The sequence below is a fragment of the Chenopodium quinoa genome, unplaced genomic scaffold, assembly GCF_001683475.1.
Source record: "Chenopodium quinoa cultivar QQ74 unplaced genomic scaffold, ASM168347v1, whole genome shotgun sequence".
Taxonomy (NCBI): domain Eukaryota; kingdom Viridiplantae; phylum Streptophyta; class Magnoliopsida; order Caryophyllales; family Amaranthaceae; genus Chenopodium; species Chenopodium quinoa.
In genome coordinates, this window is record NW_018743292.1 from 336,176 (window position 1) to 352,315 (window position 16,140).

Genomic DNA, 16,140 nt, shown 5'->3' on the forward strand with positions numbered 1-16,140 from the left:
TTCATCTTTCTTGAAATAGTTGTGAGCCAACCCTCTACGAATTTCGTCTTCGTTTAGTAACCTTGAGCTATATTTTCATATGGTTTTCTTTCCGATTCATAGAATATAATTTCAAAAAAAAATAGAAACAAAATTAAAAGGGTTTTGTTGTTTTCTTTCGTAACTATAAGACAAACTCATAGTCTTATAGTGGATGAGTAGTATCAATGGTGGAAAAGACGAGAAGCTATTTTATAAGTGACAAAGAGTTTGCAGAAAAAAAAAAAAATTTAACACCATTGAAATTATTTAGAGGAAGAAGGTTGTTGGATTTCGACTTTCAGTCGTGGGAATGTGGGATAGATAATAGACCCCTTATCTAATATCCAATACTTCTTTTTATTATCACTGCTGACTTACAAAATATCTTTTTATTTCCTCCAATATTTTTATTATGAAGATAGTATGCTACGAGTAGTCCTAACCCACATACTACTACTTTCTCGGTATTAAAAATACGAGTAGGACTGAATTAGTTTATTTTATCTGTTTGTTGTAGACAGAGGCTACTAGGTGAACGTTTTGGAGGTCATTTACCTTAAGTTTTAAGCGCGATTCAAGGTAATTTTCAATGTCCATCATCTTTAGAATCTCGTTAGGAAATTGTTTTAAATTATTGTGTGCCAACTATGTGCTTACGTAATTATATGTGATGGGTGTGTTACCGTATGATATTCTGAAATTATATTATATACTAGTTTTCTATAATTGTGTACTAGTATAATGTTTTCGAAAAATTGATTATTTGGTATCGTATGAGTTTTTATATAATTATAATCTTGGGAATTGGATGATTGATTATATGTGATTGATGGTCTCCAAAACCTATTGAAAAACGAGTTGTAACCAGTATGTCTTGTAAAATGACTATGTTTTAATACTGAAATTACAATATTGCTACCTGGGATTAAATTGATTTTGTGCAATGCTCGTGTGCAATGTGATTGGACAATTTAATCTATTAAAGATGTACATTAAATTAAAAAGGGAAATGAAACCCGAAAGGGTGAAGAACAGGTTGCCCACTAGTAGTTATGGTTGCTACTAGTTGGTTTAAATTAACGTATATTGTTGTTTAGTCTTCTTCCTAATCAATGGGTATTAGTGAGGGGTGTGCACACTAGGGACATTCTATTTAATTTATGGCCATTTGGGGTTACGCGCGACCCCCTGTAAAGTAGGTGGTGATAGGGACTAGTGCCGGCTTACTGACGTTCTCTTTCCCTTTCTTAACTAAAGTAATAAATTTTATGTGACAATTTGATTTTTGACTTATTATTATAATGTCGATAAAATTGTGTTGTCTACATTTTTTTTTTGAACTAAAATTATTATTTTACGGGATGGAGTTGGAATTACTCAGTTTATCTGATTTTGGGGAGTTTTCTCTCTTTTCTTGTTTATGATTTATTTTGCAGGTTGGTAAAATGGTACTCGGTTACGTGTGAGGAGACGTTAGAGTAATCACGTAGCTAAGACAATTAGTTTAATTCGGAACTTATTTATTTTCCTTTTTAAATTAATGTTTTTAAAGTGTTTTACAGCTTGGATGTAACGACTATTTTATTTTATTATTGTCGCCACTTAGATCACTTAGTTATAAAATGGTATTTTGTTTTTGCTTTGCACTTGTTTTCTATGGAAAATAAGTGTAGCAGTAACACTCTCAAGGTTCGATTGTCGGTTTTGAAAGAAAAGGGTTACTCTTATCGTTTTACAAAGACCCGAATTTTGGGGGTGTTACATTGTATCTACAAGAATGATGAAATATGTTCTACAATCTTTTAGTCACATGTCTTTCACCCGCCATCTTCAACTATATATACTTATATTAGGCATTCAATCACATAGACACACATAAGAAGCCACACCCAAATAAACCTTGCTATATATCAGTCGTCTTTGCTATCCAATATCTTACTATTCATCCTTTACGTTGGGAAATTAAGTCACAAGAAAGAAAATCAATAGATTACCCAATAAAAATATTAATTTTTTTAAAATAATTTAATCACGCTATTACTCTCTTTACTAACTAATTACTACTCCGTAACAAACAACGAATATATTTACATAAATAATAATTCATCTATAAATTAGTTTCGTTTAAAACCTATAATTCCAAAATGGAAAAAAAAATCTAAAGAATTGTCAACGAAAATGCAATAATCATTCTAATAATCTAAACCATGTTAATAATTACAACTAAAACCCTACTTATCCAAAAAGTTAATAAACAATTAATTAAGTTAGTAATTATATTTTGATTTATGCACTAAAAAAAATTTCCAACCCATTCACACGCCACATTCCATGTACAAATGGATCATTCCGGTATTTCATGAAGAAGATTTTTTTTTTTCGAAATTGGTGCAAGATTCTAATACCTTTTCATTCACGTCCACTTTATGCTTATAAGTACCTTACATCCATAAATAAGAGAAATTGGTGGATGAATGTTTGCCCTCTTTTATCAAATTAATTAAGTCAATTTTTTTTAACGATGAATAAGCGGGTTCATAAAACAAAAAGATTATAAATATTCCAAAATAAGGTATACTAAATGAAAAAGTTGCATTTATAAAGAAATCATTCCAGTCAACAGAATTACAGAAATTTTATTGTAAAAGATTCATAGATGAGGTTACTAAGTAATAATTTAAATTTTAAAAAATAAATAAAAAAAATAACAATAAATTTCTATGTAATAAAAATGAAGCTACTTCATAATTACTTAAAATTTAATAATTTCAAAACTAATCATTCTAATAATATGATATTAAATTTGAAAAACTTATTTCCATGGGTTTTTTCTTACAAATTTTTTCTACATGAAAACTATTTAAACTATAATATATATTTTTATTGTCTACTTGATAATGTCTTTAAATACACTAAAACTTTTTAATTAAAAGATGAGGTGAATTATTATATATTTATATCCATTGTAAAATTGTCCAAGATCAAAGTTGCCCTAGAAATAAATAAGAATACCCCAATATAAATAAAGTTTCCTCAACATAAATAAAAGTTATCTCTATCTTATTGATATAAAGTTACTCTCTCTAAATGTGTAAAAATCAAATTATGGTGATCATTACACTACAAAAAAATTGTCTTTTCGTATCGATTATTTCATAAATACATTCGTTACAATATGTACATATGTTTATGAAATAGTAGAGGAATCCATATCATTTTACAATCGACATAGTAAACCCATGTGAAATCGATACGAAAAATATAATAATATTTATTCACTTTTTTTTGTACATTTATAAAATTATGGAAAAGCGTATCGTTTACAATCGACACCAAAAGTCTTTTTTACACTAGATTTTAAAATTTTGTTTAACAAAGAGAACATAAAATATTTCATAGCTTATTAGAAAAACATTTAATATAAGAGTTTGAGGTTGCATGTTCGTAAAATAGATCATATGTAGGGATTTTTTTTTTTTTTTTTTTTTTTGTAGAAAATGAGTTCAACCGTTGTAGTGACTATAATCGTTACAATAAACACCATGATTGAATGTAGTCTTCTGTATCGATTAATGAGGACAACCCCAGCGAAATCGAAAAACACTAATAAAGGCTATGGTAACAGCGAATATTGTATCGAATAACCATTCGTTGGGATTTTTTTTTCGTAGCAATTAAAATCGATACGAAATGTTAAAATAATCGCTACAAAAAGGTATTTTTCTTTTAGTGTTATATATTGGTATAAAAAATAGCACCATTGTGACACATTTTGGTTTAACAATTAGCACCATTGCGACGTATTAGTATAAAACTTATCATCAACGACATATTGGTACAAAAGCTAGCAATGATAGATTGATATAAAATTAAAGTTAATGAACAGAAACACTTAGCAAGGGTTAAATGTTGCCATTTGTTAACTTTTATACCTGTGTCACAGTACACGGGTACTAACTTGTATACTAATTTGTCGCCAGAGTTAACTTGTATACCAATGTGTTACAAGGGTGCTGATTTCTATACCAATGTGGTCAATTGACCCTTTATCAATATTAGCATGTTTTTGTTCAACAATGAAGACCGTTAAGCAAAATTGTCTGTTCTTCGAAAAGGCGTATACGAGGGTTTGAAAAAGGCATGTAAGGGTAATGAGAAACAATATTTTTGCCAAAGTAAAGTAGATTGTGTGAAGTATTTTATACATACACGCATCCCAAAATGAAATAACTTTAATTATTTATGGAGTAATGTTGTTCAACAATAACATTTAAGAGCTAATTAGGCCTACACACAACCTACAGGTCCATGGAACAACAACCAATATCATAGCCATTGGCTAATTGAGTTGCATCCTCATTGCTCCATTAGCTACAACAAGACTATACCAAAGTGATCCTTGGCACACCACACTTAAGCCTACATAATCATCCCTACAATTGCAATCTTCCATTCAATGATCAAAATACACAAATCCTCCTTATATTTGTTTCAACTTACATGCACACCCATTACCATGAATTAACTTCCGACATATAAATATGGGTTGACTTTCAAAACCAAATAGTTGAGTTAAGTGTAACGAGCCCATTTCGTTGACCACCACTAACAACAATCATTAGACTCCGCAAAATCAAGGAGCATGTTAGCGATAGTGGTATTTTGGCTTAAAAGTTTTACCTCTAGTGCGTTATGATCTACAACTATAAAATCTACTACAATAATTTGGATAAATAGGCAAACAATGATACAATTAATTACAATAAATCCGTAGCGAATGCGACAAATAATATATTCACAAAGCACGTGATACTTAAAGATAGGCAAAATCCTATATATATATATATATATATATATATATATATATATATATATATATATATATATATTTGCTTAATAATCATTTAAAGCGTTATTTTTCTTTCTTAAGACGATCTTTACACATACATTTAAAAATGGCTTGTAATATTGCCCTTTTTGTTTCTTCATATAATTGCATTGTCTAATTGAAGAGTTAAGATCAAATCACAGGCAATACTACTCCGTAAAATATAAAGAAATCAAAAGGCTCATGATGCTTTCCTTGTGATTTGCAGACATCACATGTATTATCATTTACAAAGTTCTATATATGGGTCAATACGTTGAAAAATATTATATAGTCCACTCTGAATAGCTTTGGACAAGTGGGAATGACTATATGATAGATTTTTCAACGTATGAAAAAAATTAATCTCACATTTCATTCTTGATTTGAATCAACTTGATTTAGTTATTTCAAGTAAGGAAATAATGATTGTTCAAAGCTGATGCATCTTTTTTACTTTTCTCACCCGCCTCTTATTTGAACAAATCTCAAATTAAAAGAAACCCGTAAAACTATGAAAGACGCATCTTATTCATTTATGTCACAACATGACTCTCATTACTTGTAATTCGACCTTCATATATGTAATTCGAAGAGTTTCAATGGAGGAACCAAAGCTCAAGAGCACTTTCAATCAGTGGCGTATCCAGGATTCACATATATGGTGTGCACAATTATATGCTTAATAGACAAACAAGTTGTAGTCAGCAAAAATAATGGTTGGGAAAAATGTGTAACAATGGATTCGAACTTTAAACGAGAGTGACAATTCAAAAAAGCTTAAAGACACTTGGATAACCGGCAAGCTACACTTTGCTATAAGGCTGCTTCAAATTTTATTTCAATGAACATGCAGGGTATGTAAATCCGCCCTGGTGTTAGCTGTATCCGCCCTTGCTTTCAATGGAGGAAAAGGACAAACCCTTTACTCTGGGGTTATCATGTCCTTTATTTCTCCATTTTTAATAGGGTTTTCTTTGGTGATGGAAATGGTTGCTTTTAATGGAAGAGAATTATCTGTTGAGGTGCTTCGGCAGAGAGTGGAGGAGGAAAGTAAGCCCAATACTTACAAAATTGTCATTTAATAATGCTAACCGTTGTTTTTTATTACAACATTTCCATCAGATTGACAAATCTGGTCAGTAAAAATAAAATAAAATATTAATACTGGTGCAGTCTCGATCGAGGTTATCATGTTACATCCTTTTAACATATAAATAACACCAAAGCCTATTAGACAAGTTGCCAATATTGTCATAGACGGATCTAGGAGCGGGCCTACCTAGGCCATGGCCCGCCCCATGAACCATTTTTTTTTAATATTAAATCTTTATTGCTGCACTAAATACTATATACTAGAGTTGGCTAAGTTGGTTTTTATTTTTTACCATTTTGCCAAACGCTCTACTAAAAACTAGTGGGTGCCAACTTCGATTCTTGCTGGCAACATTTTTTTTGGTCTTTTCTTTTTATTTAATAAAAAACTTATAGGGTACGGCCCGTCTAATGAAATAATCCTAGATCCGTCTTTGAATATCGTCATAAATCAGTTAGACAAGAGAGATTTTAATAAAGCTTAAATAAAAATGGATCTAGTTTTAACATGATTGTTAGAGGCACCATATCTTGCTATTTATTATGATGAAGTTATTGATTTTTTTTTTTTTTTTTTTTTCTCATGTGTTTAGAGAAGTCAATCTCGCACCTTATGCTATAACCCCATTTTAACCTATCAAATAAGGTTCTCCTACGAGTAATCTGGTTCGAGAATGTAATTGCAACCGATTATTGCTTAATTGCTTCATAAAGCTAGCGGTTGAGATCGGTTTTTATGTACTCCCTTTATATAAAAAAAATTTCACATACATGCACAAGAGTTGCGTGAAAAAAAGCTAAAAGAAACGTGGAATACCAAACATACCCATGGGCTGTTGGATGCTGTCACGCTAATAAATAGCGATGCTCTTTTATTTTATTTTTCCACAATTTCAGAGAAAATATAGAGCCATTTTCTTGTTCTTTCTACTTTATTTTATTTATAAACCAAATTTAAAAATAAACAAAACATCAAGAAAAAAAGCGATAGAAAAAAATAAATAAATAGAAATCCAAGTAGTAAAAAATAAATAAATCAGTCCTCATCTTCTTTCTCTCTCTCACATCATCGTACAAACTCGAAACTGCAAAGTACAAACCCTAGTAAGGAAGAAAACCATCCCTCAAAAAAAATCCCCAAGTTCTTCGAATCCTTAACCCTAATTTCAACCCTTAACTCTACATTTTCCTGAACAATTCGATCAAATTTTTAATTATTTCAGTGGAAGATCAAATCGAAAATGCAATCGGATTCAAAATTCAGGTCGTAACAGATCGAATGATGGTAACCCTAGCGAAAAGTGAGAATTACGACGCCGATTGTATGGGAACAGAAACATGCCGGAGCTTCAAAGAGGGGTAAAACGACATCGTACTTCTGTCAAGAATCAGAAATCTGATCATTTGGTTGGTAATTACATTCGAACTCGCGCCGCGGTTGCTAGAGAAACAGCGAAGGCGGCGGAAGCAGCTGGGAAGAAGGTTGTTGAGGAGGGAGAAAGGGTTGTTAAGAATCCCCCAAGAACTAGGTTAGCTGTTAAGAAGGCTAAACAGGTAGAAATTCCAAAAATTATTAATAATAATAGTAATAAGAAGAAGATTGTTAGTAAAGTTCCGGTGATTGTGGTCTCTGAGAAAGGAACTCGGTCAAAGGAGAGAGAATCAGAGGAGGAAGAAGAAGAAGAGGAGGAGGAGGAAGAAGAAGAAATGTTGGGTGATGATAGTGGTGGGTTAAGTGCCAATAATAAGGCTACTGGTCAGGATGATGATGGGAATAAATCCCCTTTTCCTGAAAGGGTAAGTTTTTATTTTATTTTATAATTTTTTTGGTCATTTTGATTATACATTGAAATTAGATGTGTGAATTGGGTTGATTTTGTTTGATTGCTTTTCAGGTTCAAGTGGGTGGTTCCCCTTTGTATAAGGTGGAAAGGAAATTAGGGAAAGGTGGGTTTGGTCAGGTGTTTGTGGGGCGTCGTGTTAACGAACGTGCCACCGGTGTCGGAGCTTTGGAGGTAATGTGTTTATCATGGTGTGAAGCATTTGTGTCTATTTTGTATGCTGTTATGCTATATATGTGTTGATTAGTTTTGGATATGTTTGATTAGCATTTGACATGTTGGCTAGTCTTGTTTCGAAGCAACTGAAACTCAATGCAAACTTTGTTTGTTGTTAAACATTGAAAGTGAAGATCATAGTTGAAATTGAATTAATTTTTATCCTTGAAATTAGATAGAGGAGTGCATATACTTTCAGTATAACTTGTTTATTTGATTGTGCTTATGGATTTTTATTTTGTATTTCATAGGTGGCTTTGAAGTTTGAGCATAAGAACAGCAAAGGCTGTAATTATGGTCCCCCGTATGAGTGGCAAGTTTACAAGTATGTATGAGAAATCCCAAAGACTGATTTTTTTTTTGGGTGTTTTGAATGTCTTTTGTTATAATACAGCTTCTCAATCTTGTTTTATTGCAGTACTCTTGGTGGTAGCCATGGAGTGCCCAAGGTGCATTACAAAGGGAGGCAAGGAGAGTATTATGTAATGGTATGGCCACTTTTCCTTGTTCTTTTACAAGCTTGTTTCTACCTGGATATTCTCACTACTAATCACTCATTTGCAGGTCATGGACATGCTTGGACCGAGCTTGTGGGATGTTTGGAATTCTTCTGGACAGACGTAAGTACTCTGTGTCATCTGTGCTTGATATCATTGGGATTACCTTGTGCTTATGAATGCTTTAAAGTTTAGTCAAGGTGGTGGTTTGTTATGGAACGGGTCAATAAGGTCAACAGAGCTATCGGACCAATTCAACCACCACTTTTGGTGTACTCCAGGTGCGCAAAACAGGGGCAGCAGCAAGGGTCAATTGTGAGAAGGAACAATGAACAACAGGACAAGGCCAATTAAGGGGAAGTTGAGGAAAGAAGGCAGCCTCCTTTAATCATAACCTTTGTGGGTTTCTATTTTAGTTAATTAATGTCACATGTTCTAGTTAAGTCTTGAGTATATGTATTGTAGTTAGGGGGCAGTAGAGACCATCCAGAAATTAGTGAAAACACATGAGAGACTTGTGGCCTAAAGCTACTGTGAGATTCATAACCTCAAGTTATGCCTATCCCTTGTAATTCAATCATCAGTGAACCAAATACTCAAGTTTAAGCCTTGGTTCTTGCAAATTGTCTTAAATTATAATTGCAGTAAGTTAGTCTATTACATGGTTATGCCATAGTCACTATCATGGTGGATGGTGCCATTATTGCTGACAAAGTACTGCATCCTAATGATTTACAACTTTAATCAGTTTTTTCAAAGTTCTGCAAAGTGTTTGTTAGCGCAATTTTTCTTAAGTAACATGATGCAATAGTACAGAAAAATATGCGTTGTTTTGTACACATCATTTCTCTGGAAGGGCTTCTAATTAGAGTTTCTGTATAGTATAATTGCTTGCTATAGCTCCTTTGTTTGCATCTAACCACATATTGGCTTGTTTGGTTGGTAATATCTTGTATGGGATATGGGAATTATGTAGTAAACTTGTTCAGGCTGAAGAATAATCAGATTCAATTCACTGTGTTGATGACAGGTTTTAATTTGTCTGGTCTGTTATAATCTTAGAGTTTATGGGGTGTGTGAGTAGGCAGAGTAGCTTGTGTTAATTGGCAGTTTGTTTTGTACCTTGGGCGTTTTGAGTATAGTGTAGTGTACTTGAGGATGGGGTTATGGATATGATATATTTTTATATGATTTTGAAGAGAGTGTATCCAAGACATTAATTTAGTGGACGAGTCCTATGGTATGCACAAGGGAAACACCACCTTATTAATAGGCTTTTGGAAATGGTTTGAGGCTTTGAGTTGTGTGTGGAGTGAATATGTCCAATAGCATGAGTGAGCAAAATTGTGAGCCTGTCACTAATTGATATAGGAAGAAACTTGTCTGGATATGTCATGGAATTCACCAATTTTCTAATTTTGGGAACATCTGGTGTTTAGGTGCCAGGGATGGCTAACACTTATTGGATAGAATAGGATAGAAATGGTGTCATATCTATTAGTTTTTCTAAGCTTTGATGCATGTTTTTTTTTTCTTCCTCTGGCTATCAATCTGGTGGTGCACATGGAAAGTAATAAACCGGCGTACTTTTGTGGTATAACTTCTGTATAATTTTTGCTAACTATATATTTCTGAATTTTGTAGATAAATTGCTTATGATAGCTAGAGTAATGTTTTCTTTTGTCAGTTACTCTTTTAGAATTGAGAAATGCTGCATCAGTGATATCTTAAATAATATAGCTGAGTCTGGGGGAAGAAGCTGATGTTTGATGACGTTCAGTAGTAGTGATTTGATTTCTTTATATTGTTCTGTTCTTTGAAGTTATTTTTTGCTTCAAACGCCTTCCTTTATGCAAACAATTTATGTGTTTTTGTCTAATTTTGCCATGATAGGAATGATCTTTCTTATTCTTCACTTTGTTTTCTTTGTGCTTTGACCATATTGTATGGAATCACCAATCATTTGATGTATCTGCACTTTTGCAGGATGTCAGTTGAAATGGTTGCCTGTATAGCAGTTGAGTCATTATCAATTCTCGAGAAGATGCATACTAAAGGGTACGCTAATGCATTCATTTATATTGTCTTATCAAATAGCTGGAGACACATCTGAAAAAAGTTTCTATTATGTCTTAGAATTTGAATTTGGTACTTTAGATTTTGAATGTTAATTATGTCGTGTTTTACATCAATATCAGTTATGTGCATGGAGATGTGAAGCCAGAAAACTTTTTACTTGGCCAGCCCTCTACTTCGCAGGAGAAAAAATTGTTTCTTGTTGATCTTGGACTAGGTAATTTTCGTTTCTTGTAGGTTCAATCCTCAACTATATATGTTACTGTCATATTGTTTGTTATTGATTGTCTTGGCTTATTACAGCTACAAAATGGAGGGATACTTCCAGCGGGCAGCATGTTGAATATGATCAGCGTCCTGATATGTTCAGGTAAATTAAAGACCAGGTTCATAAATGATTTGTATTGTTTTACTAATTTAGTCTTATTTGCTAATACCATGTGATATAATACTTAACAGGGGAACAGTTCGATATGCCAGTGTACATGCCCACCTTGGCCGAACAGCCAGCAGAAGAGATGACTTGGAGTCTCTTGCATATACACTTATATTTCTTCTGAAGGGAAGGTTACCTTGGCAAGGGTACCAGGTACCTGTTAGCTGTTTCAGCTTTATTATGTTATTATCATTGCTGCTGCCTAACATCATTTTTCTCATCATGACTTTTAGGGTGATAACAAATCATTTCTGGTGTGCAAAAAGAAGATGGGAACCTCCCCTGAAGTTTTGTGCTGTTTTTGCCCAACGCCTCTTAAACATTTTGTTGAAATAGTTGTGAATATGAAATTTGATGAAGAGCCCAACTATTCTAAGTTGATATCATTGTTTGATGGGTTGATTGGACCAAATCCATCCATAAGGCCTATAAACACTGATGGAGCTCAGAAGGTAAATAAAGCTGTCTCTAGTCTGTTTAACTTTTTTTTTTTTTTTTTTTTTTTTTTTTTTTAAATTATATTTTTTTTCATTGAAATTCTGTTTGCTATTTTTTATTTTTTCCCTATTAGATCATCTATCAAGTTGGACAAAAACGTGGAAGGCTAAATGCTGACGAAGATGATGATGGGCAACCAAAGAAGAAGGTCCGTATGGGTGTTCCAGCTACCCAGTGGATTTCAGTTTATAATGCACGATCACCTATGAAGCAGAGGTTGGTTTTTGATGTTTTTCAGTATTCCATTATCAGGGTCAGACATTTCCACAAATTACAACAATCTCTATCTTTCCCACCTGTTTTTATTGCAGATTTCATAATTTTGCCAATATTACGCTAAAATCATCGACTTGGTTTAAATTTATTAAAGAAAAAACTACTGTGCCTTGCCCATTGATGCATCTTTGTTTGGGTTTAGGTACCATTATAATGTCGCTGATGGTCGATTGGCACAGCATGTGGAGAGAGGTAATGCAGATGGCTTGCTTATAAGCTCCGTGGCATCATGTTCCAACCTGTGGGCGTTGATTATGGATGCGGGCACTGGCTTTTCTCATCAAATTTATGAGTTATCAACTCAATTTTTGCACAAGGTAGGCTTTTTTTAATAAAAAATATATTCTATTTAATTTTGTGGTATGTATGTTGTTATACTTTCTATATTATTTGAATTATTTGTCAATGATATTTTATGCTTAAAACTTTGTAGGAGTGGATTATGGAACAATGGGAGAAGAACTTTTACATCAGTTCTGTTGCTGGTGCTAGCAATGGTAGCTCCCTTGTGGTGATGTCCAAAGGTTTGTCATAAAACTATTTCTTTTAATATGATGGATGATCAGAAAAATTTGAAATGACTTCTTCCATCTGTGTGCCTTTTATTGGTTAATCTTGTAGCACAAGGTAGGTTTTTTCCCTTACGGTTTCTTTCAGCTTTAAGTTCCCCTAGCAAGTTGGAGAGGTGATAGTTGATTTTTGTCTTTGCATCTCTCAGATTCTCAGTCTCTCAACTGTAGGCTGGCTTTCATGTGCCAGTCTTTTGAAACGAGCTTGGTGTGAATTAAATACTTTCTTCGTTCTACTCAAATTGCAACACTTGCTACTTTGGGATGTTCAAAATCTTCTAATGCAGCACTTTCCTTTTGGGAACTCTTAAAACTTCATCCATCTAATAAACATACTTTTGCCCTTGGGAATCAAATTGGGTTTTTTGTATTAACTTCTTCCTATTCGCCTCTTGTGTGAAGTAGTTTTATTCTGTATAATCACATTGGTTAGAAACCCACTTGCATTATTTCTCATTATGCCTAGAATATTGTGCAAATTGCAAGTGTTGCAATTAATGGAGTTAGTGTTAATTATGAAGATGCCTTATGCTATGCTACAATTAAGAAGCATTACCATTTTTTCATTGACAACCATGGATCAATCCTTTTGTTATATGGTGTAGTGGTTCTTCATATTTCCATCTTTTGCATTGAGTTAATTGGCTTTATAAAAAGTCTTTTGTTAATGTACAATAATGCAGCTCTATTTGCATTTTATAATCTGCTCCACTTGCAATGGCTCTTCTCCTCATTCTTGGCTTGAAGGGACCCCCCCCCCCCTCTCTGGTTTTTATGATTGGTGCCTGGTTTGGAAGGCTTGGTGATGTTATGTTCACATGATAAGCTATATGTGTTTCAAAATCCCCGTTCTTGGCTTGAAGGGACCCCCCTGGTTTTTATGATTGGTGCATGGTTTGGAAGGCTTGGTGATGTTATGTTCACATGATAAGCTATATGTGTTCCAAAATTTATTAAATTCCAAGTTAGGAAGAATATGGGTCTCTGGTTATTTTTGCTAGTTTTCTCTTCCATTGACGTTGATACCTATGATTGCAGTATGGAATCATGTTATGCATTGACTTCAAGTATCGTTTCCTTTCAATAAATAACGAGGTGTTTTCTCAGGCACTCAATACACGCAGCAATCTTACAAAGTGAGTGATGCATTTCCCTTCAAGTGGATAAACAAGAAATGGAGAGAAGGATTTCATGTCACCTCAATGGCTACTGCTGGATCAAGATGGGGTGTTGTCATGTCCCGTAATGCTGGTTTTAGTGATCAGGTACGGTTTTTGGAACCAGAAAATTATGTCTCACATTTTGCTGTTTTTGATTGCTCTCCAGTTGCCAGTACTTTTTTTAAAACATGTGTGCATTTTTTTGCGTGATGGTTGAATTTTGAGCATATACCCATTTGCATTGACCTATCAGTTACATACTTTTCATCCAGAGAAATGGATCTCATGATCCTTTTTTTTTTACTAATGCTAACTGCTGATCAGTAACAGATGAACTAAAATTATATTGCAGGACTGTCAGTTTGTAAGGACAACGTCTGCAGAATTACCATACTGGTTACTCTGCCTCCTACAAAACCTTTACTGGGATGGGTGGGGAGGGGTTTATGCAGTCAGCAGTCTTAAACTGCTATTTTTTTGTTTAAAAGTTTTAAATTCTTCAATCTCTAGTATAAATTTCCGTATTCTATAGCTGTTTAAAAATTTCAAGTTATTCTTTTTTGTCATTGCCTTTTAGTATTGTATTGATGTTTGTTTGCCTTTTCTTTTTTACCAAACTTTTGTTGTACTGCTTATTTATTGTATTTCTGTCTTTTTCTGAAACGCTTTTCCCGTGTCTCTTTTTGCAAAGAGCAGCCCCTCTGCCAGTCTTAATTTCTTAGTGTCATTAGTATGTTCATCTGGACTTTGTAATTATCCATATTCAGTCGTCACGTCATTCTGATCTGCCTATCATATTAATTTAGCTTTTGTAATAGCATTCTCTCCCTCAGCTGTTCCAAATTAATGGGGGTATCATACGGAATATCGGTAATTTTTTAGGGATGGTGACAGCTATATCCAGTCATTTGAAAGTGGTATATGCGACTATTATATCTGGTCATCGGGTGTATATCATATTTAGTGGTTGTGCTATCATGTCCGAGATGTAAATTGGATAGGACAGTATCCTGAAGGCCCTTCTTTTTGTTTTCTGTTACTTTTGTTTCCAGGTTGTGGAGCTAGATTTTTTGTACCCAAGTGAGGGCATTCACAAGCGCTGGGACAGTGGTTATCGAATAACTTCAACAGCTGCTAATATTGATCAATCTGCACTTGTCTTGAGTGTGCCAAAGCGCAGGCCAGGTGATGAAACTCAGGAAACATTGAGGACCTCTCAATTTCCTAGCACACATGTTAAGGTAGGTTAATTCAATATTATAAAATTGTAATTGTCTCTCCCCTCTTTAAGAATGTAAAAGGTGAACTGGTCCTTTATATCCCGAAGCGTCATTTTGTTTTCTAAAGGCTAATTTTCGTCTGTAGAATGTTGTAAAGTCTCCTTAGGTGCATAAGTTTTTTCATTTGGTATGAGCTTCAATTTACCTGATGCATAAGCTCTGTGATTATATCTTATAAAGTCTTATGGATAAGTGATTCAAGGTCTTACTATCTTAGCACTTGATTGAGGTAAAACCAGTATGTGCGAGTCCAGTGCCGACTAGAAACAGAGCATTATTGTTTCTTGATGGACCTTAAACGGTACTGATCACCCTTTGTCATATCTTGCAGGATAAATGGGCGAAGAATCTGTATCTTGCATGTCTGTGCTACGGAAGAACTGTTTCATGATACTCTTGTAATTAGCAAGTTGTAACAGAAAATATGAACAAAAACAGAATGAGGGCCTTCTTTCTCATCAGTTGGCCCTTTCCTTATGTAAGGGATGGAATTGGCAGCCAAGTTGGGAACTTTGTTTCTTAAGCAATTATGTGTGAAACAGGTCCCTGTATGTTGTATTGCTATTTGTCACCACTAGTGGCCTCCTTTGTCAATTACAATCGATAAAGTGGTGCTATTTATGTTCATTCTGTTCCCTTCGTTCCAGTTTTATAGTTAATGATTCGACAATGATTTTTATTTATATTGCTGAGGACACTATGCTAGTAATGCTATTAATAATGCTGAGGACACTATGCTAGTAATGCTACTGATATGATTAGCTTAGATATTAGCTCAAGATATATAATTCACAATTGTCAAGATTCTCAATTACAAGTTTGAGGGAGTGATCTCATTGTGTGTACTTGTGAACTCGTTCATTAGGGAATGGTCAGGCAGAGGTCATTGGTGTTAATGGCAGTTTTTAATTGTGATGGGAGAGAAACTATAACTTTGGAATTTAAAGATAAAATTGCTACCAGAACACATAATTTGAACCATTACGACATAATCACTATCAATCTTTAAATGTTTAGCTTAAAAACTATATTGGGTTACAACTTACAAGCTCACAGCACTAACAAATTGTCACAAGGAAGAACATTTTTGGGACAATTAAATCATTGATGCACGGTAAATTTTACAGGATTATTTTATAATTTTGTGATCTTGATCATTCGCCTCACTAATAAATTAATTTTGATGAAATTCTCATGCTTTTATTATTATGAATCCTTCTCAAGCAATCAATCATCTCTTGGTTTTAGATCACCATGCCATTTGTAATCTCCAACTTAAAAAACTAATCATTACATGTGAATTATTCT

The 16,140-nt window shown here is 33.7% G+C and overlaps 1 protein-coding gene across 1 annotated transcript; it reads left to right on the forward strand.

Annotated features, from left to right (window-relative positions):
• Positions 1-6,944: 6,944 nt before the first annotated feature.
• Positions 6,945-15,515, forward strand: LOC110736125 (casein kinase 1-like protein HD16). The gene is made up of 16 exons (XM_021916274.1): positions 6,945-7,780; positions 7,879-7,998; positions 8,292-8,365; positions 8,459-8,528; positions 8,605-8,660; positions 10,524-10,595; positions 10,736-10,830; positions 10,917-10,983; positions 11,073-11,202; positions 11,283-11,501; positions 11,621-11,763; positions 11,966-12,140; positions 12,257-12,347; positions 13,500-13,657; positions 14,605-14,793; positions 15,164-15,515. Exons 1-16 carry the CDS (start codon positions 7,322-7,324, stop codon positions 15,221-15,223), a joined length of 2,178 nt encoding a protein of 725 aa, XP_021771966.1. The 5' UTR covers positions 6,945-7,321; the 3' UTR covers positions 15,224-15,515.
• Positions 15,516-16,140: the final 625 nt, after the last annotated feature.